The sequence below is a fragment of the Halyomorpha halys genome, unplaced genomic scaffold (assembly GCF_000696795.3).
Source record: "Halyomorpha halys isolate HHAL.00 unplaced genomic scaffold, Hhal_1.1 Scaffold603.1, whole genome shotgun sequence".
Lineage (NCBI taxonomy): Eukaryota > Metazoa > Arthropoda > Insecta > Hemiptera > Pentatomidae > Halyomorpha > Halyomorpha halys.
This window is the reverse complement of record NW_027104911.1, coordinates 320,471-342,259: the sequence shown is the minus strand read 5'-3', so window position 1 is coordinate 342,259 and position 21,789 is coordinate 320,471. Positions and strand designations below refer to the sequence as shown.

The 21,789-nt window shown below is 29.8% G+C and overlaps 1 protein-coding gene and 1 long non-coding RNA gene across 3 annotated transcripts in view; one reads left to right on the top strand and one right to left on the bottom strand.

Moving 5' to 3' along the window:
* The window catches only part of cv-c (crossveinless c), a 713,946-nt gene that overhangs the window by 678,122 nt on the left and 14,035 nt on the right, over positions 1-21,789 (top strand). For both annotated transcript variants that reach the window (XM_067046074.1, XM_067046069.1), the window contains exons 10-19: positions 6,401-6,533; positions 15,349-15,569; positions 16,358-16,555; positions 18,245-18,380; positions 18,514-18,601; positions 19,045-19,268; positions 20,146-20,258; positions 20,345-20,540; positions 20,680-20,783; positions 21,366-21,569. In XM_067046074.1, the coding sequence (XP_066902175.1) occupies positions 6,401-6,533; positions 15,349-15,569; positions 16,358-16,555; positions 18,245-18,380; positions 18,514-18,601; positions 19,045-19,268; positions 20,146-20,258; positions 20,345-20,540; positions 20,680-20,783; positions 21,366-21,569 (1,617 nt within the window). The remainder of the gene's footprint in view (positions 1-6,400; positions 6,534-15,348; positions 15,570-16,357; positions 16,556-18,244; positions 18,381-18,513; positions 18,602-19,044; positions 19,269-20,145; positions 20,259-20,344; positions 20,541-20,679; positions 20,784-21,365; positions 21,570-21,789) is intronic.
* On the bottom strand, positions 15,055-17,011 carry LOC106684703 (uncharacterized). The gene is made up of 3 exons (XR_001343729.2): positions 16,755-17,011; positions 16,397-16,550; positions 15,055-15,574 (listed from the first exon to the last, which is right to left on the bottom strand). It is a non-coding gene; the product is annotated as an uncharacterized lncRNA (long non-coding RNA).

Sequence of the window (21,789 nt, the reverse complement as noted above, 5' to 3'; positions counted from 1 at the left end):
TCAAAATAAGTTGAATCGAAAATTTAGCCTGGTATAAAGGTGGGATTAATACGACCACTGCCCGTTGCGAAATAGTAGACTGAATTTTCAATTCATAACAGTTTGAGCTGAAAATTCAAAATTCAATCTATAGGTGGTTTAAATACGGCCTGTGTCCGGTTAGAGGGTTAACACAAGGAGGACTGGAAAATTTACCGACCAAGAAGGAAGGGATCGGGCCATTTGATCCACTTATGTTTTTATTAATATCTCAATACATTCTGAAATTTAAAAATATTAGGAATTAAGATAGTTGATATGGAAACAACTTAAACATAATTAAATTATTTTAAAGAGATAATTGAACTCAATAAATATAAAATTGAACGTCTATATAAATATAAATAATTATTTATAATAACAATTATTTATACACTTTTCACATAGTGAAGATTTATTATTATGTTTAGCACGACAAATTTTGCTTAAAACACCTCTTGCGAAAATTACATAAATATCAGAGTTTCTTCCCTACCATAACTAATTTTCCGGATTCTTCTTAATCTGTTAGATCATCATTCACTTTTACATTCAATGGATTCCCGGAATTCGAAACATATGTGTAAATTATTTCTTTTTTTTAATGGAATCCACAGCGTACCTCCCATACTACCCTTATCCAGTGATCCATAACACATGTTCTTGGATTCCAAGAAATTATTAATAAATAAAAATATAGAAATAAATCAAAAATAGACTAGCCACATCAGTAGAACAATTAAAAAAACAAATAAATGAGTTATAAAAAATAAATAAATTTTAAAAGCATATAAATATGTTAAAAGAAATGAATAGATACGTAAGAACACAAATAAATAGGTTAAAAAGGTAAACAAAAATATTTATAAAAAAAAAAATAACTCGAAGGCTCATTTGTCACGTCATCCTAGTATTAGCCATCTAACTACCGAAAACATTTTTTTATTTTTTTTTCTATCGAAGATATTTTGATTGATATACATTGCATTGTGGCATAATGAAATATGGAAGTGAAGAAGGGCTTGATCCGAATTATCCAGTGACCTATTGGGCAACTTCCCCATTAGCATGGCAAAGCCCCAGGTTCCACCAAATAAGGACCAGCGAAGGTGCAGTCCACTCCTCCAAGAACAATGCCAATTGGCCGCGGTAGGACACGAGTTCCCTCTGGTGTTGGAGCTGATGTACGAGGAGATATTATTGCCTGGCATTTCTGCGGATACACTGACAGCGGCTCTCCTAAAGGCAATGCAAATGCTTCGTTGACAAGGCCTCACAAATATCCACTGCCTGGGTAATTAATATCCAAGTTCTCTTTTACGGCCATACTCCAAAGATGGAGAAAATCCGCTGGCCGCTTTTGTGAAAAAACTGAGCGCCTGCCGACGGCTCTACCGAGCACGGTTCTAATTCACTCATCGCCCGCTGATTGATTTAGCGCTGGCTTCGGTGCGCGTGCAACATTGGCTATATTTATTCATGCCGATTGTACAAATGGCGGATAGGATTTATTACTTTTGTTTCTATTTAGTCGTTTCCCGTTATATAGTGTAGAGCCAAATGGCCATATAACTCTTATCGAGATTAAAAATAATGAGCCTATGAAATATGAACTGGTAGGACGAAAGTATGAGGTAAAATAGATGGGGGAAACAGTTTCGAAATTTTACTTTTTCAGCATTTAAAGTTAAAATCACATCAGAGTAGAATTTTTAACAATTACCCTCTTTAGGTCACGTAGACTTTCATCTTTATCAAATTTTATTTTATTGTTCTTGTCTAAAAGTAATATTCCAGTACTTACCCTCTGATAATTCAAAATTTTATGCAATATAAGTTATAAAGGAAAAAGTTTTCACTAGAGTGTCCCGTTTAGAACAGGAACGCCAGAAACTGAAAAAAAATTAGTCCAAATATTCAGGTGATTCCCCCATCCCACTTCTTTCTCCCTAGCCTACAACTTGAAAGCTGACAAACTTAAGATATTGGTTGGGGAAAAAGAGAAATTCAAGACTTTATCTAACGTGTTTCGGATTGTCCAATTTGAGTCAAATATGCACCGTTTTGTTGTTATTTTAAAGGTAGCTTTCATAATGCCTCTCATAGAAGTATTCGTCCCTATTGCCGAAAAACTCTAGTAACCAATTTTGACAGTCTTCTCTTATGCCAATTTTTTATCACCAAGATAATCGCTTAGTGTCAGGTCCGGACTATATGGTGGATGCATCAAAACTTCCGGACTCACTCTAGATGTGTGTGGCCTAGCGTTGCCCTGATGGAACACAACACCCCTTCTGTTGGCCAATTGCTAGCTTCAAACGGTCCAGTTGTTGACAATAAAGATCCGAATTAAGTTTATGGCCATCCTTTCCAGTCCCACCAAATGCACAGTAGACCCTTCCTGACCGTTAGTTCTGGTTTGGCCACCACTTAAGCTGCTTCACCTCGCTCTGACCACGATCGTTTTCACACAATGTTGTCGTATATGATCCATTTCTTATCCCTAGTCACCATCCGTTTAAGAAATGGGTCGATTTCATTCCATTTGGCCAAGGTTTCGCACATGGAAATTCGATCCTTCATGTTTTCTGGAGTTAATTGGTGTGGCACCAAAACATCAAGCTTCTTTTGAACCCAGCTTTGTGCAAATGACTTAAAACTGTTTTATGGTCGATCTTTAGCACCTGAGCGATGCTATGACTACTAACATGCCGCTCAACATCGAGGTGCGTCTTTAACATCAAAAATACCCGAACAGAATCAACGAAACCAAAATTGTGCGTTACACCTGTTAGAGTATCGGGACCATAAACACCATTCATAATTTCAGCCGCCTGGCTTGCATTTTCGCCTTTATCAAAGAAAGACTGTAAAATGTATGGAATTTTCTGTTTGTTGACTCCCATCATTAACACCCTGTAATTCGCAACTGAATGGACCAAACAAAAAACAGCAAATGATTTTTTCTAGTGCGAAATGTCACCTTGACAACGAGCATAAATCTGAAATTGTTTGATCGATACTTAACGAGATATCGATCGTTACAGCCGTCTATCGAAAAAATAATGGATTTTATTTTTACCCAACCTAATATTCTTATCGAGCGTTAAATGCATACATTAAACCATTTTCAGTTTTAACAAACTAACTTTAACACTAACTTCAAACCGGAATCGCAGGTTAGCTAACTTATTTTTGCTTAGAATGTGTTGATACTTATGAAATAAACAAATACTTGTCTAATTGGAGATATCTGGACTTGCGGAGAAAAAAATAGTGAACAGATGCATTTTTTTTTTTTTTGTCAAGCATGAGCTTAAAAAGTTATCAAGAATTTCTTTATTTGAACAGATCTAGAAAGCATAAAATTAATCTACTCAAGTAGAGGAAATCTGATTACAACATTTCTTGATACAACAATTTTCCATGAATATAAAAATCTTTTTGCCAGAAGCTAGCATATTTTTCTTTTCTTTAGTTTACGATTCTCAATTCAGTCAATTTTTAGCTTCATTTATTGATTGTATAACCTTCGGTCAATGCTCCAGCCAATTATTATAAAGTAAAAAACACACAACAATTACAATTTTCATTGTAAGAATGAGATCCACAGACCCAGATTTCGCATTTTGTGTTCTCTTACAACAAGGACGTCAAACTCGTCCACTCACGTCTAATTCGTCTGTCTTGATTCTAGTGGTTTGACATTCTTGGTGTGAGCACACGATTAGAATTTGTAGTAATAGCAATTTTTCTTTTTTCTTTTTATTAGCAATTCTTATAAGACCAAATTACAAAAAAATATTATAGTTTTCATTTGTCTATTCAACTGATCTAATGAAATTTTTTGCATAATCAATCAGGAAGATAATAAAATTTTTCAGAGAAAAAGACCAGGGGCCTTGTAGCCACATCTTCAAATGTAATATTTGGTAATAATAAAAGTTCATAATACCCGTTCATTCACCTTCATGGTGTGATCAATGTTTATAATAAAATGTAAATCATTTGCTTATTATTCTGGCAAAATGTATTTTGCCTCAAATATATTAAAATCTGTTATAAGGTTGTACAGTGAAGAGGGTTAACGGATAAAACGTGATGAAGCAGTAATGACCCTGCATCCATTCGTTTCGAGTTTTTTCCCCCCTTTTTGTTTTCGACGCTTAAAGAGACTTTAATTGCCTCGAATTCTCCAAATACCGAAAACTGTGGAAAGGCCTAATCACGCGGAATCGCGCCGCCTTCCTGGTCTGAAGAAGAAAGAGCTGATGAATTGGCCGCACGGTAGCCGTTCCGACAAAGGCAGATATTTACTCAGCATGTTCCTCTGTCCTTTATTTTCATCCGGGGGGGGGGACCATCTGTTATGTCTGTGACTTTGGAGCTAACCCTTCCATGTCTCATTTATGCCTAGTTTAAGATTAATTATGTCAAGGAGTTCATTCTTAACCTCTTCGATTAATGATTAATGATTTTCATGCTTAAAAAAAAAATTATAATTATGGAAAACATAAATTTGAAGATGAGTAAATATAAAAATCTTGTATAGAAAATTTCGAGATGTTGTGTATGCGAAAAATCAGTATATCAGGCTGGACAGTCTGTATGTCAAATACATCCAGATTTATTAAGTAAGTATGAACCCAAATTCTTCTTCCAACTTCTGTTCATTCTTCTTTGCATGTATTCCGGCGCGAAAGTACTCTATATATTTTGTATAAACTTCTTCATCCTCAACGTTTTGCGTCATAATGCATTAGCATTTGGGAATCAGGAGGCAAATTCAGATTGTCGACATACTTAGGTTATTTCTTGAAAAATGGAATGCCTTTGAGGTCTTCTCCAAGTTGAGTCAATACTATAGCATTCTTACTCTTTTTTTTTTTTCATGCTCCATAAAAATAAATTTAACCCTCTCCAAATGTTGAAATTTTACGTTTCTAGAGAGTTCGAGAATACTGGGCCGATTTTTTTTAAAAATTCTTTTCGAAAAATGAACTCGGCATTATATTATTTCAAGATGGTCTTAAAAGTTTAATTCATTGCCCATTCATTCTCCTCTATTAATGATGATAGAGAAGAAAATATAATGTTTTGAAAATCATTATAAAGTTTAAGAACTGAAAAACTTTCTCCACGACTTAATTCCAGGACATTGTGGGTCAATTTTTTTTTAATTTGGCACTAGTCACAAGTCATCCCAGAACGATCCAGAAAACTCGACATTAGCATCTGCCATTCTGGAACAAAATTTGAAGTTATTTGTGTTAACTTGAGGTTTTGAAAATTAAAAACTGAATGTGTACTCGGCAGTTTGATTATAGTAAAAATTCGTTTGAAATGAACTTATCATTTGTTTTTTGATGTAATGTTTCCTTAACTTATGGATTAATTTTAATCTATTAAAAAATGTTAAGATATGAATGCAAATTTTACAGTCCCGTAAGGGGAATAACATGTTACTTAAGGCTATCACTGTAAAAAGTGAAGTTACTATATAGCCAACAATTTATATCAATACATATTGGCTCTTCTTTTGGGAATTTTCTAATATTTTAAGAAACCATAAACCACGATTTTCCAACCTCCTTTCACATAACTTTTTTATGGTTAGACGGCCTTAAGAGGGGAAACCTGCTTCTCCTGTTTAGAGTAAAAAAAAAAATAAATGCTGGAGTAAACCACAATATTGCGGTCAAGGATAAAATATCAGACGTAGATTATTATTTTGGCCCCAAAATCCATCTCATGGGATTGTTTATAACCGCCGTTTACTGAACGTAAATATTTGATTTGTTTTTTCTCCCTTTTCTTTTTGATTTTGAACCAAGCCTCCTTTGATATGTTTGCTCTGTTTGAAAGTTCATAGTTCTAGGACTAAGAGAGTAATTTGAGAGCTTTTCTGGTAGTTTTGACGTTTAAGATTGACCTAGTTCCGATGGTGTTGAGGTTAGTTCGTTGGCGTCCTAGCGCGGTGCAAGAACTTCTGTTACTTCCACACATTAACCTTGCTTAATTACTAATTATTAGTGCTTTATAATATAGTTGTATTGAGAAAAACATATATGGATATATATCTAGTGCCTATTAAATATCAAATGATTTAACATATCTTGCTTATCTTCCTATATATTTGATAATTTTCGTCTGATGGAAGTCGGATCTAAAGAAAACTAATTGTTATAATAATATTTAACCTAAGAAGGTAACTAATTGTGTACAGTGTTTTATCTATCTTGAATTGTTTTGTAATCCTAACAAAAACGTTAAATTTCTAATACTATATAGTTACATTGTTTATTTTCGTAATTTTGTTATTGTATCAACTGTTAAAAATTGTAACTTTGATAAAATAATTTATTTATTATTGTTTGAATAGGAAGCAGACGAATCAGACGAAGAAGAGCAGTGTGCCCTCAGTGAAAACTGGACTTTCCAGCCAGAAATACGTCGCTGGAGCAGAGTTTCCGAAGTTAACAGCCAAAAGTTGGCAGCACTGCAAGCAGCAGCCGGTAAGGGCTGAATCTTTTAATTTATCTTTTTCTTTTCTTTAAATTTTATATATCTTTTTTTTTATATTCCTTTTTATGTAATTTTTCTTATGGACTGATTGGTCAAGAGAAAAAGAAAAATTATGCCAGCATAATTGCTTGAGAAGATAGGAATTCTAATGTAACTAAAATATATACTCTTTTTATAAATATATAGATTTATATTGTAAAATATTTTTGTTTGTAAAAATATTACAGTACGGAGGGGGGGGGGGCGGAAACACTTAAAATTATAATCTATTAATCAACTTACTATTAATTAAAAATAAAATCAACCTATTCTTGAGACATCTCGTTGCAGCCATCTCTCTTTGTAAAAAGGTGGAATAATTTGTTTCAGACTTACGAGGTATCACAGCTTAAGCAATGCTATGCTACAAATCAGTTTCAATTCAATCTTAGTACCTATGTAAAATTAATAATGGTTTTAATTTTGTTGTTTATTTCTCAATCACAGAACATTGTTCCCAAAATTTACGATACAGCGCCTCGTATCCATGAGTATCATGAAAAACAATACTATTCTTCAGGAAACGATATGTTGAAAAGATTCGGCAAGTACACGACAGAAAGACATTTTTTAAAAATAATCACTTTTATTGAATTAGGTTTCACTAATTCATTACAATAAATATAATTTGAATTAGTCCTAATTTAAAATATATAACATATACATGTATTAAAAAAAAAATTTTTTTTTGGTCAAAATTACCTCACCTATATTCATATATAATCGTACAGGCAGTTTTAATTTTGTAATATACACATTATGCTTAATGACATATTTAGTCATAAGTGATTTATATTTCATATTTATAATATATATTTATATTATAGTGATTAATTACGAACACTCTCGTTTTGTTAACGCTGTAAAGGTGTGCCGAAACGTTTAGTGTCCTAGACTTTTTGTTTTTTTTTTTACCGATGGTGTGTTTGCACCTGTAAGTTGGTTACCTTTAGCACTCCAGGTCAAATACCATTGAGTGCCTTTTAGTCGGCCCTTAGGTCTGCCGGTGTGAAGTGTGTTACCGAAATGCTGTGGAAAATGTTGACTCCTTGGAATTTCGGCGGGAAGGTATTTATTTTTTTTTTTTTTCATTTAAATAAAAAATATAAAAAATTATGCATTACTATCCGGAAAATGTTTTTTAAATATAGGATATGTTTTTGCGGAAGGAAAAACCTTGATATATGTCCGGATTTATATAATTTACCATGCATAAATTTAATAATACTTTTTAGTTAATTTTTTTTTATTACTGGAATGGTGGACACATAGATAAGTTATCACATGAGCCGTATTTTCAAAAATCACTGCTTAGCTGATCCGGGTCCCTGATATTTTAGAAAAGTATAAGATAATTGATAATTAATACTCTGAACCTTTGTTATGTGAGAAAAACGGACCAATAATAACGTTAGTATGTGTTACGTTCGTAATTCTTTAACTAACTAACCATTTTTCTTATCATCTGTTTTAAACTTAATTTTTAAATGTAATTTTTTTTTTTTTTAAAAAAGCTGATTAAAAATCCGTTTTAAACTTTAATATTTTCCACGTATATTATCTTATTTTATTTTTTATATTCTTATTTACCTAAAAATTGAACCCATGTGTGCAATAAAGAAACCACCAACATTTTTATGAAATTCCGTTTTATAAACTATATGTTTCAAAATAATAGTTCTACCTATTTTCTAAGGTTTATAAATTTTTCTATACAATAATTTATAAGAAAATTAAAGGCTTAAAACTCCAATTATCCTTTATTAATTAATTAGAAGTCGTTCCGCATCCATTTTTTCTCCTTGTTCAAATCTAATTTCTTGAATCGAAAATTAAACGTTGTCAGCTATCTTGAAATTTTCATATAAACCATTTTTGTAGTTCATAATATTTTGGAAAAAAAAATACATCACCATAATTAATTATTATAGTTTATACCTTTTTTATCAAATACATAATAAATACTATTTATTACATTGTAGGAAGATAGTCCGGAAAAAAGGGAAAAATAACAAAAAAATATTTATTGCTAATCAAATTAAGTTACCAATTAATAAAAAAAGCAGCTTGTATAAACCATTCATCGAATTCTGGTCAAGATACAAGAAGTATTCCTCTTTTGTTTTCCCCCTTTCTGTTCATACTAAGACATATATAAAGAACACAACTATTTTCCATGAAGTCATTTTTTGAGATTTGTACATCCCTCTGATCATAAACTTTACTTCTTAAATTAGTATTTTGCACATAACTGTAAAAGCGATGAATATTTTTCTTAATCTTAGTATCTTAAAATGCAATACCTATATTTATTTGGACCTAGAAAATGGTTCTATGGATGGTATATGGTACCATATAAATTCTGCACTTATGAGACCTTTCAGTAGTAAAACATGTTAACTGCAAAAATTAAAACTTTAACAACGTTAAAACTTTTTTGTTAGTTACAATTTTTTATGGTAATAATTACAATACTGGATGGTAGTCAATAAAGGTACAAAATATTTATTACATTGTATTACTACTATTTATGTAATACTATTTATTACATTGTAGGAAGAGAGTCCGGAAAAAAGGGAAAAAATAACAAAAAAATATTTATTGCTAATCAAATTAAGTTACCAATTATACCATTGCTTTTTTTTTACTATTTTTCCTTAAATGACCGCCACCCGGACTATCTTCCTACAATCTACTCATACAGCTATCTTCCAACTATACAATTACATAAAACTTTTAGCTATGTACTATTACTATGATTTTAATAAGATAGGTATAAATTATTATATATAATATACGATTTTTTTTATCATATTACAGAATGTTGTTTTTATTATAAAAAAAAAAAGGTTGTAATTTTATATAATTTTTTTTTAGAGTGTTGATAATGTTTAATTTATGATCTAGGAATCAGATTTGAAAATACCAAACAATATAGGTCCGAAATTTCATCTTAATTGATTAATAATGGATAATTGCAGTTTTGAGGGATTTTAATTTTCCCAGAAACGAACTATATCTTTCATTTATCAAGAATTTTAATTCCAGGACATAAACCCGAGGATCATTATTTATCCATTTCACTGTTAGAATTAGATGAAAAAGAGTCTTGAATTTTTGTTGTGAATGTATGAATAAAATATAGATTCTGCCTAGAAAAGATAAAAAAAAATTCTTATTTGTTTCTTGTTGCAAATGTGGGTTGAATTATAAATGAATTAGTTTAAAGCAATTATCAAGAAGTAAATTAAATAAGAAATGAGTGGATGAGGATGTTAGGTGAATTTTAGGAAAAATAGAAATTTTCTAAATCTTAAATTTTGGTAGTTTTCAGTAGTTAAAATTTGAGTTTTTCAGTCTTAAAGAGGAATAAATAATCATTAAATTCAATTTTTACATTCAAATGTATGTTAATATAATAGATTCATCCATTCATGTATTCCAAAGTTTGTGACAGAACCTTGAAAATATTTAAAAACAATTGTCTGTTTTTTAATCAACCATGGCACCATAGTTCTTTATATAATTTATATAACTGACTTAGTCATAGCTTACAGATTTAATTAAAAGGTTAGATCATAAACTTAAATCCAAGGAGAAATGAACGGTTTATAGCATTGATATGTCTTCCATTCTTTAAATAACCCTTCTAACCTTGACTGCAATTAATATAGATATCGAGTTCTATTTACTCCGTTTTATAAAGGTTATAAGTAGTGAGTTCCCTTTGTATTAATGTCAACAAGTTTACTGTAGATGAGATTTATCAATTACTAACCCATAAAGCTAAACAATTTACTTTCGCGAACTCGCAACTTTTTGAAACTGTCAGTAGGACATACAAATTACCACCCATTAGAACAAAGCTGTAATCAGAAAACGTCAATCAATCTTGAAAACTAGGCAATTTAGAAGAATAACATTCAGTTTAGGAATCGTTCGCAGTCACTATAAATAAACCGTGAAGAAAAAGTATAACCACAAATTTTGATTTATATTTTGATCTAGAAATGAAAAACAATAAAGAATAAATCGCTCCTTGACCAGGATCAACCTATGGCGAATATCTTTACACGGAGACAAACAGAAAACATAATAGTAAAGAGCCCAAGAGGAGAAAAAATTCCAATGGTTTCTGAAATAAAGTTTTTCATAAATCAAATTTATTGTCCGAACAACTATAAATTTATTTTTATTTCAATTTATTTTAGCAAATATCTTGAAAACTACTATTCCTACGAAGGTAAAGGTCATAAACTTCTTTATAGTCCATTAAACTAGCTTTAATTTGAGTGCTAATAGATATCTGTACGTCACATAGTTCCTGAGATATAGATTTCACAAAATAACTTAACTACTAATCTTTCAGTAGATTTTTAAGAAATGTTCCTTATTAAAAAGCTATATCTCGAAAACTATTTAACGTAAATAACTCTATTAGGGTTTCTATTTTAGCAAATTTACTCTTCTTTAAATAATGCTCTCTTAGATTTTCTAGTGTTGTTGGTAGTTTTTAAGATATAGAGCTCCGAATGGAAAATCAATGGTTTTTTAAGGTTTTGAAACAGCTGCCATTTTTTAATCCCCCTACCTATACTTGGCAGACTCATCAATTTTGACTATTAATTATACATAGTTTTTATTGAAGTAATCAAAAATTGGGGTGAGATAACTACCTTTTTTACTTCCCGGCTCTTGTACTATAAGAGTGATACATACCCATCCAAACCCAATATGTACTTATACCATAGACAGAACTAAAAATACATATATGAAGGTGATGGTCGGGGGTGCCGTCAAACAGAACAAAAAATAGTTAACACCTATTTATTAGCTGACATTTCACCCCACTTTGCAGAGCTTTATCAGGACTAAAAAATACGAAAACAATAAAAATACTTTGACAGTGTAGGATAATTAGACACAAAAAGTAAACCAAGGTAAGGTTAACAATTAATTAACCTACAATGTCAAACTATTTTTTTATTTGTTTGTATCTTTTTAGCTCTGATGAAGCTCTACAAAGTGGGACGAAACGTCGCAAAATAAATAGTTGTTACTATTTTTTGTTCTCTTTGACCGCATTCACGACCATCTCCTTATATTTTGAAAAATACGGTCAATAATTTACATATACATATAACTAAAAAAATAGTTTACGCTGCAGTGTTTTAACTTTTCTTTCAACAGATTAAAAAAAAAAAAAAATTAGTTCGTAAAACATTTTTATAAAACTATCAAAATGCAGACACCATTTCTAAAAGAAACTTCAGGCCATTGAAGCATTGTGTTGAAATTTATTCTTTCATGTATAGGTAACCGAAAATAAAAACTTACTATTGTTATAAACCATGGAAATGTGAAAATATTTATTTATTTTCATGTCTTTTGTCATTCTCCATCTACGATTTTATATGCTAGAGATAATTTTCTGAAATCTTCGGCTTTCCTAAGGTACGTTTTAAATTCATGTTAATACTCTTTTTTCCAGGATTTGTTTTCAATATGAGAGAATATTTTTCCTTTTGTTAATTGTAAAATTCTTTCGAGATTTATATTTATCCATTTTTTATTACGACTAATAATGATAGATGGTCAATTATGTCTAATAAATAAAATTAATGAAGTATATTTTTCTTTACCGTAGATTCCATATGAAAAGCTCTGCAAGCCATTGCAGTGAGTGGAGTATTAATGAAAAGAGATAAGTGTAACATTTTATTTGGGCGCCAAATAAAATAAAATTCATTATTTGTAGCACAAATAAAACAAGTTTCATTTATTTGTTTTCATTAATACTCCACTCAACCTTCTCACAAATTAATTTTTAAAGAAGTTGCTATTTTGATAATAAAGTATTTAAACCCACTCAGACTTAATTCAAAGTGGATAAGACCTATCTTATATTAAAAACAATTTTATTATTCATTAATATAACGAACTTCATCATAATCTTAACAGCCGTTTTCGAGAAATTCTTAAAAAGATTATAAATGATGTATAAATTGTTGATTCCGGAATTCCGATTTCAGTGATGTTATAACATCCTAGGTATAAAAAAACTTTAAAAAGGTTATATTAGTTTCGTTTTTGAGCTAGACTAATTCTATATACATAGGTACTCACCACTGATTTTTCGAGACTAGGTTCCTTAGTGTCAGAGAACTTTAAAAAGTTTATTTCAACTCGCTTTGTTTTCATAAATTTATATTGAAATCTCAAATTAGAAATTTTCACGACCGCGACCCTTTCTATATGTTTCATATAAAGAAAAGTGATAGTAAAGAGAAGTAAATAAAATAAGAATGAAAAAAAAAATCGTTTAGTGCACTTCTTACTAACAACATATACAAAAACAGCACTAATGTGCCCAAAAGCAACCCAACGAAGCGGTTTGTTCTCAGCTAATTTTAAAAATCAAAATTCTTTCATAGCAGTTAGCTCTTAATTTTAAAAATGAAAGTTATTTCGTAACAGTTAGTGTGAAATTTATTTATAGATATCGTCAAAAAATTAATAACGATTTCGCGCTCAGCCTAATATATTATCATTCCAAATCTTGATTGCTACAATCATCGATGTTTAAACACTTGGTTTGGTCAAACAAGATTTTTCATTATCGTTAAATTGGCAGTTTTCGTTCCAAACCAGTTTGATGATAAACAAAACGCGATAGAATCAAAACTATCCTTGAATAGAATGTCAAATATTTTTTAACCCAAACGTCTTAGATGTTTCTAGAGATAAACCTTGAAAGTTCAAATCGCCTTAGAGAAGAAAATAGCTTATTGGCTCAGAGTTTGTTGATTCAAATTTATCAATTTTTATTTTGAGTATTATACGTCCATTTTAAGAGAAGAGAACTGATAAACCTAGTCTCTGCCAAAATACAGTAACATCCTTGTAAAATTATCAGGTTTTGTCAGGGATGTTAAACAATTTTTTTTATTCAAAGCAATATAAACAATATCCTTATCTACACGAATCTCTATGACAAAGATCCCTCAGGACATTGCTTTATCTCTTTTACGAACTACTTCGGCTGCAACGGAGGTTGCAGAGTGGTTTCTCAGAAATGACGCTACCATATACATATATTATATTAGAGATATACTGAGTATCACTCACAGCAGAAACCCATATCAAATCAATGAGCAAAGTTTTGGTGTGTTGCGAGTTTGGAGTACAACTTTTTTATTTTAAGAAGCATTGATCGAGTTTGCATTGATTTATTATTCTTAAATGTGGATGATTTGTATTTGTATAATATTCCACTTTTCCTTGATATCCTTGTAGTTCAGGAAATGAAGCAAAAAAGAGCAAATAAACGCACAATTTTGGTTTCTTGATATGTTGTTCGCGTTTGGTCTGACCTTTAAAATCTCAATTTGCAACATCGCCAAACAACTGGAAGTTTATTGTGTTCAAGAAATCCCCAAAAATTGTCATTATTTGTTTCATCCCGTTCTCAATATCCTGAAAACTACTGACTTCACAAAAAACATTATACACAAGTTTTTAAAGTAGAGAAAATATGCTAAAACATGAATCCTTTCTTATTGAGTACTCTAGGTGATATAGTAATAGAAATAAAACTTTTTCCTAAAAGCAGAATTTTTTTCATTAAACGAGAAATCTCCATTTTGTGATTTTATTTTCACAAATATCATGGAAAGTGTGACTCTTAAGAAGATCCATTATACCTTCAACACTTTAAAGTGAATTTTACGGAATCCATTTTGAGTACTAATATACGTGCGTTCCTCTATTAGTTTCTAATGTACACAACTTTTCTTAAAATCACAATATAAAGATATTTATTTTAACTGCTTGGAAGTAATAAAAATACATATTATTAATCTTATATTTCTTACATAATTGCTTTTTAACTATTAATAATAAATCATAATTAATTAAGTTGGCCATGATTATAATCAATTAAGATACTCCTAATTAATAATGCTAATCATAGTTAATTAATTAATAATTTATTATGGCAGTCATAAATAATAATTAATTAATCCTATCATAAAATTAAATGATTAAGGCAATTGTAAGTTATAATTAATTAATGCAAATATAAGTAATAATAATTAATTCAAATATGAGCAATAATTAATTAATAAAATTATAAGTAATAATCAATTAAGTTAATAATAATTGAATAAGTCATTTGTGACTAATTAAGTTTATCATAGATAATGATTAAGTGATGTTGTTAATACAGTTCATAGTTAATGAGATGACTGCATTAATTGTCAAACTTATGTATTTACAAAACGTTAATAAAATGCAAAAGATTACCTTATTATTAAATTGCTATTATAAAAATAAAACAGAAAAATGTACATTTCAGAGGTGAACAATTTCACTACTTTTAGTGCTTGGATGTAACTAATATTTTTCTCCTCTCGATAATTGTGTTTTTGTTCTATTTATTCATGTGATGTATTAGAAATTTTAAATACAATATTGATTAGGAAACTATAGCAATAACTAATTGGTTTATTTAAATATTTGTCTCCTCTTCATAGTTGTGTTTTTTAATTCATGTGATGCATTAGAAGCTATAAATACAATATTGATTTGGAAATATCAATAAAAAGTGAGGACTAATTTAGGATCCTTATGGCAAGGCTGACCATAATAGACCTTGTATGAAAATGATGGGATTTCCCAAGCACAGGATGCTTTTACTACTGTACTTGAGCACATCTCTATACTGTTTTTCTATTCTGTTACTGATATTGTTGACTTTGTGAACAGGTAAGGAGATGAGTGGCGACAAAGAGCCCCCAGTGATCAGATACGGGAGCTTGCCCCCTGGTGCCCTATCTCCAGACTCAGAACTCCTGGCGGCCAAGTTTAGGCGGAGCGGGAGTGAGCGGCTTCGGGACGGGGCCAAGGCCTTCTTAAGAAGAATGGAAAGTCTCAAGTCTCGGAAGAGGAAGCGGCAGAGGGAAGGAGTAGTCATCAGCAGTCCACAGGTACCCTAGCAATATTTTAAATAATTAACATTTAGAGAGAATCGTTAACTAATTTAGTAAGTAAATAGTTAGGGTTAGATAATAATTAACCTTATTCATATAACCCTTTAAAGGAAATATTTTACTTGGTACTGTGATGGCCCTATTTGCCAAGAGGTCTCTCATTTCCCTGTTGATAGCTGTAAGAATTTAGTTTTGAATTTCTTGAAATCTTACTCTGGTTTCAGAAAATCAGGTACCTCCAGATAGTTATGTGCAAATGATAACCTCTCAGCTTGCTGGTGGAATATTTTAAATTATAGAGAAAAAAGAATAATCCTGCAATAGATGGATACATCAGAAACAATATCATATATTTTAGAAAATAATTGATATGAATGATCAATGTATAATTACAAGTGTACTAATGATTCAAGCAAAGTGTTTTTAAAAAATACCAGACTTCATTTTCTACAATTAATACTAATATATCAAATGAATTGTACAAGCTATAAATAACTAATACCACTGTTAAAATTCAAGTATATGCCTATATTAAGAAGCCTTATATATATACTTAATTTGCATGAGTTTTAAGTATTGAATCATCTTTAAAAATCCTTAATTTATATTATTATATCCTTTTTTTTTTTTTTCCTTCAAAGTTATTAGCTACCAATCTATGAGTGTAATCAGATATTTTTGATTTAGCAGTGAATCTACAAAGTAAATAATTATTAGTTCTGGTGTCTATGTGTTTTTAATGAAATTTAAATGTATAATCGATGTACAATTTTCTCTTAATGTAGGTGGTCGATATAATTGGAATGGAAAAGAGAATGAGAGACCTGAATTGTGTTGATGTATCTCCACCAGACTCCCCTTTACAATCCGTGAGATCCCGAAGATTGCTTGCTAGACCAGAACCAGATCTAGGTGCTCTATCAGACTCTGAACTTCCTTGGAGGCAGACATACTATAAAGATGCCAACAGCAATAATGCTAAGGTACAAACAATTATTTAAATATTTCCCTCTAACTTCTAAAGAAGGAAACAAATTTAGTTTGTGTATTGTGGGACGTTTATCATAAAAATTTTATGTTTCCTTAATAGGAATTAGTGTGTGAAATAAACATAGCTATCAAAAGGTATAATAAAACCAATATGTTATTTTAGTGCATTATTATACATGTACTTGTACTCACTGATTGTTGTTTGATGAAGATGAAATATGTGTTACTATTTTTTTTAGACTATTTCTAAACTCAAATTACATAATGAATATTAATATTGGAATATGAATTTTTAAGCATCGACAGATACAAACAATTAGGCCTAATTCAACCTGATGAATCAGAGTGGTACCAGCAAAATACTGAACAATATTTGTTGTAAATCTCATGCTTTAGTAAATGAATCTGTTAAATCTTTTAAAAACCTTTTATAATTCTTATTTAACCAATCATCTGTTGAGATTACCTTTTGATTAGAATTCCATGTGTTATGTTTGTTTTAATATTATTTGTGTTAATATATTATTTCTGTGGATAGTTTATTTTTGTTCCAGTTGAAACTTAATTTTGTTTTATGTAAAAGCTTTGAAAATATGGTTTTTCAAATAATTCTCTTTCAATGTTATATTATCAAAATTTTAAAAAGTAAGAATTTAAGATTAATAATTTTATGCAGCAAAACAGGGGCTTCCTAATTTTAAATTCTTAATTTTTTGTGATTCAATTGTGTAGGGGACAAGAATAAAAGAAAGAAAATAAACTATATAATCACATTTATGTATGTATTTAAAGAACGAAAACTCTTCTACACAAAGACGTGATTATCCTAATTTTTTTTTTTTTTTTTAACACTGGAAGACATTTGATCTTTTCTATTTTTTAAATTTTGTTGATATAATTCCCCATAGAAAATATAAGAATAAGTTCATCAATTTATTTTATGCAACTATAATTTGCTTACAAAGATATATTAAATATAATCAAAACTTTAAGATATATTGAATATGAAGAATACATGAATAAATTGAATAATCAGAAATTTAAAATCGTTAATTGTAATGTGTCACATAAGTATTTTAATTATAAATTGTGAAACTTCATGAAAAATATATTTAAATATATAGGAATTTTTATAATGGAGTCATCAAAAAAATACATTATCATTAAGCACACTATTTTAATTTTTTTAATAGACTTTTTGTAGCTCACTACTTATTAAAAATATCATTAAATACCATTTAAGTGAGTTAGGAGCTCATACCTTGGGAGCTCCATGGATATCAGATTAATTTGAATGCATACAATTATGAATAACAATTTATTCTTTAAGAGAAGAACATTGATTATGAGTTGGCAACCTTTGAAGCCAAATAATATGATTTTAACAAAGCATTTAAAAAAAGTCAATAGATTTAATTTTTGGAGAAGTTTGTTGGGGGGTGCGGTCAGCAAAGAATAACATAAATGAACAAAACCATATTTATTTATTTTGTTTTGTTTATTTATGTTGTTCTTTGCTGACCGCATCCCCCGACAAACTTCTCCAATCATTAATCTACGGTCAACTATCTACACCTCATTATAGATTTAATTTTTGTTTTTTGAATGAATAAAAAAACTCTTTGTAACATTTTTTTTTCTATAAATAACCAAAATGAAATTACTTATAATATTTCTCTTAGGTGCTCGATTTTACTGATATTGAACGGAGAGGTGGGAGTTGTAGGGAACGCTTGTCACCATCATCAAGGAGTGTAAGCCTTACAAACACTCCTGACAGTAATACGTTCCGAACTAGGCCCTTCAGGAAACCTCCTGGTAAGAATACTATAATTACTGTTCATGATACAAATTTACTTTTTAAAATTTAATTTAATTTAAGTATAATTTCAACATATGAAGATTGGTAATTACATAAAAAGTATCTTATACATATTAATGAATGTTTCAGAAATAACTGTGTTCAAAGAAAACGATATTGAAAGTGCTGAAAGTAGCAGCGCTATAGCAGATAGTGATAGTGACACACCAAAACAGAAGTAAGTATAATAGTATTATATTACTTTTTACATTTATTGTTTAGGCTACTACCATAAGTCTTTTTTTTTTTTTTTAGTTATTTTTTAAAAAAAGTCTTACTTGAAATAATTGGTCTATTCTAGATAATCAAAAGAATTACTTTGAAATAACATTGCATCAAATCATTATTTCGATAGTTGTTCTATTTGTTTGCTTCCTGAGGTTTTTTTTTTTCATAAATTATTAAATTTTTTAGAATGGAATTATAAGTTCATATTTTAGAAAGCCTTAATGAACTAAGATTTATATTTTTAAAAATACTAATTTTTAGTAAACAATAATTGTTGGTTTTCAGATCTTTTAATTTATTTTAAAAATAGCAATGTCATTAAACTTGCCAAAATATTATTATTATATAGTTATTATATTATCTGAATTGCATTAATTTTCATGTATGATTCAGGGGTGTTGTGAGATGGCACAGTTTTCAACGGGGATCAGTGCGACCGGAATCGTACCTTGGACAGCCAGTCAGCTCCATGTCGAGTGGCCAGCTAATGGTTCTTAGGAAACTAGCACTACTTAAGCTTACCGCTATCATGGAGAAGCATTGCCCTACACATAGAACCGGCTGGAACTGGGAACTGCCCAAGTTCATGAGAAAAATGAAAAACCCTGATTACAAAGGTAACTTTCAACATCAATTTGAATTCTGCTCTCTGAGAATTTAGTTCTTTTGTTCTATTTCTGAGTGTAAAATTTTTACTACCATTTTCAACAGTTGTTTTTTTTAATACTTTCACTTGTCCTTTACCATTCATTGATGATGTAATTTTTAGCATTTACATTTCTTTAAATTTATGACCTACAGCTGTTAATTTAGTTTATTGATCTGCAATATTGTTCATATTTATAGATATTAATTTGGAAAAAATAGTACTACAAAGTTTCCATAACTTTCCAACTTTTAAACTTTCCATAATTTTCAACTGAAGGGACAGTAGAGGTAGGCACATATCACAAATTATCTTCAATAAACAAAATGTTGGTAAAATTAGTTAAATTGATTATTCCTTCTTTACTGTTCCAAAAATTAAAATGTTAGTAGACTAAAAATATTTATTTTTATATTTGCTGTATAATTGTTTGTTCAGGTTTTACTTGTTTTCCCTCTATATACCTTTATTTAAGTTTCTATATCTCAAATAATAAATATTACCTCTGGAATAACCTGTATTTCTAACTAACTTTCACCATTCATAAATTAAAGTGAATCTATTGAGCAAAGAATGCTCTAGAATATTATTAAATAGTTAATTATATACTACAAATTATATTGAACATTTTTACCGTATGATTTAAAAAAAAAAAAGTTATATCCAATTTTTTTTAATGTAATATAACCACTATTAAGATTAGAAAAATCTAACCATTAAAATTTCAAAAATCTCTGCCTCACCTTCATTTTCTTTTACCAACAAAACACCACTTTGTTTTTTATTCCATCAAACAATGTTCAATTTCCTTAACAATTTTTAACTATTCTTTATTTATTTCTGTGCAGATAAAACAGTATTTGGGGTCCCATTAGCTGTTACGCTTCAAAAAAGTGGACAACCTCTTCCTTTATGCATTCAGAGTGCACTCAGTTGGTTGAGAAGTAATGCCCTCGATCAGGTAAGTATACTGAACATAAAAAGGACTTTTTGTCCTCAAAATTTCATAGAAATTATTTCTTTAATTATCATTGTGTTTAACCTTAGGTGGGTCTTTTTCGCAAATCTGGTGTAAAATCAAGAATAGAAAAACTCAAGTCGCAAGCTGAAAGTGGTGATGAAATGGTATACGAAGGCCAGCAGGTGTTTGATGTTGCTGATATGGTGAAGCTTTATTTCAGAGACATTCCAGGGAAGCTGCTGACTGACAAGCTGTCCGAGACATTCATTGCCATCTTCCAACGTGAGCAATATTCTTCGAGTAATATCTGTAATACCTAGTTAAAAATAATGAACTACTGAAATAATTTAAATTTAAAAAATATAATAAAAATACAGTGATTAAATAATAATCATTATCTTAATATATGTTTTGAATTTAGATGTTCCAGGTAATTTGAGAGTTGAGGCTGTGAAGTGTGCTTTGCTGTTGTTACCTGACGAACATAGAGAAGCCCTCCATGCCTTGCTCGTCTTTCTGAATGAAGTTAGTTCTAATCATTCAATAATGCTTTTAGTTGTAGCTTGGAAAGTAGCTTTAGTACTCTTTTCCAACATTATTATTTTGGTTATGGAAAAGAATATTTTTTAAAAAATAGGCTTTTGAATTTGAGAAGTTTGTCTTAATATAACATTTTAAGTAACTTTGTTAAAGTTACTTATTTAGAAATAATATATATTGTAAATAATTACCCTCTTATTTTTCAAAGAATGTATTAGAATAAATTTTAAATGACTCCATGATACTAAAACGGTTTTCTAAACATTATTTTATTTAATTGTCAGGGGTAACCATTAATCAATTAAGCTTCAACTGTCTCTGGTCTTCCTTTTTTTGTGTTTTACAAAATTATAATTATGCATGGGATTCTAATACCTCTAATATATTTGTGCTTGTATTTGTATGTCATTCTTTTTTAAATTTAGAAACACGGATAAAGTATATAATATATTGTTTAATACAAATATTTTCTGAGTTCTAGAGAAACTGGTAAAAAAAGATGTCCAGTGCTGAACTATTTTTACTATGGTTATTTGCAAGCTTAAAGTTTTTATTTTTATTTTTTAGGTAGCATCACATTCCCCTACAAACCAAATGTCAGCTTCCAATTTGGCGCTGTGCCTGGCTCCAAGTCTTTTCCCTGATTACACTGCACCTTCAAGACCTGCGTCCCCACGTCGAGGAGCTCCTGATCCTAGGCAGCTGGCACATAACAAAGCAGCACATGATTGTCTATTAGCTTTAATAAAGAATCACAGAGAAATGTTTACAGTAAGGAATATTTTTTAAAAAATATTTTCCTGGTTTCGTAAGAAATTTATTAAATATATTGTAATAATTTTAAAAATATTAAAAAATAAAATAAAAATAAATCTTTACTCGTTTTATAACTTTCTTTCAAATATACAAAGATAACTTGGGTTCAAGTTAAGAACTTTACTCTTAAATGGATAATATAATTTTATTATATAAAAAGAAAGACTCTTAATTT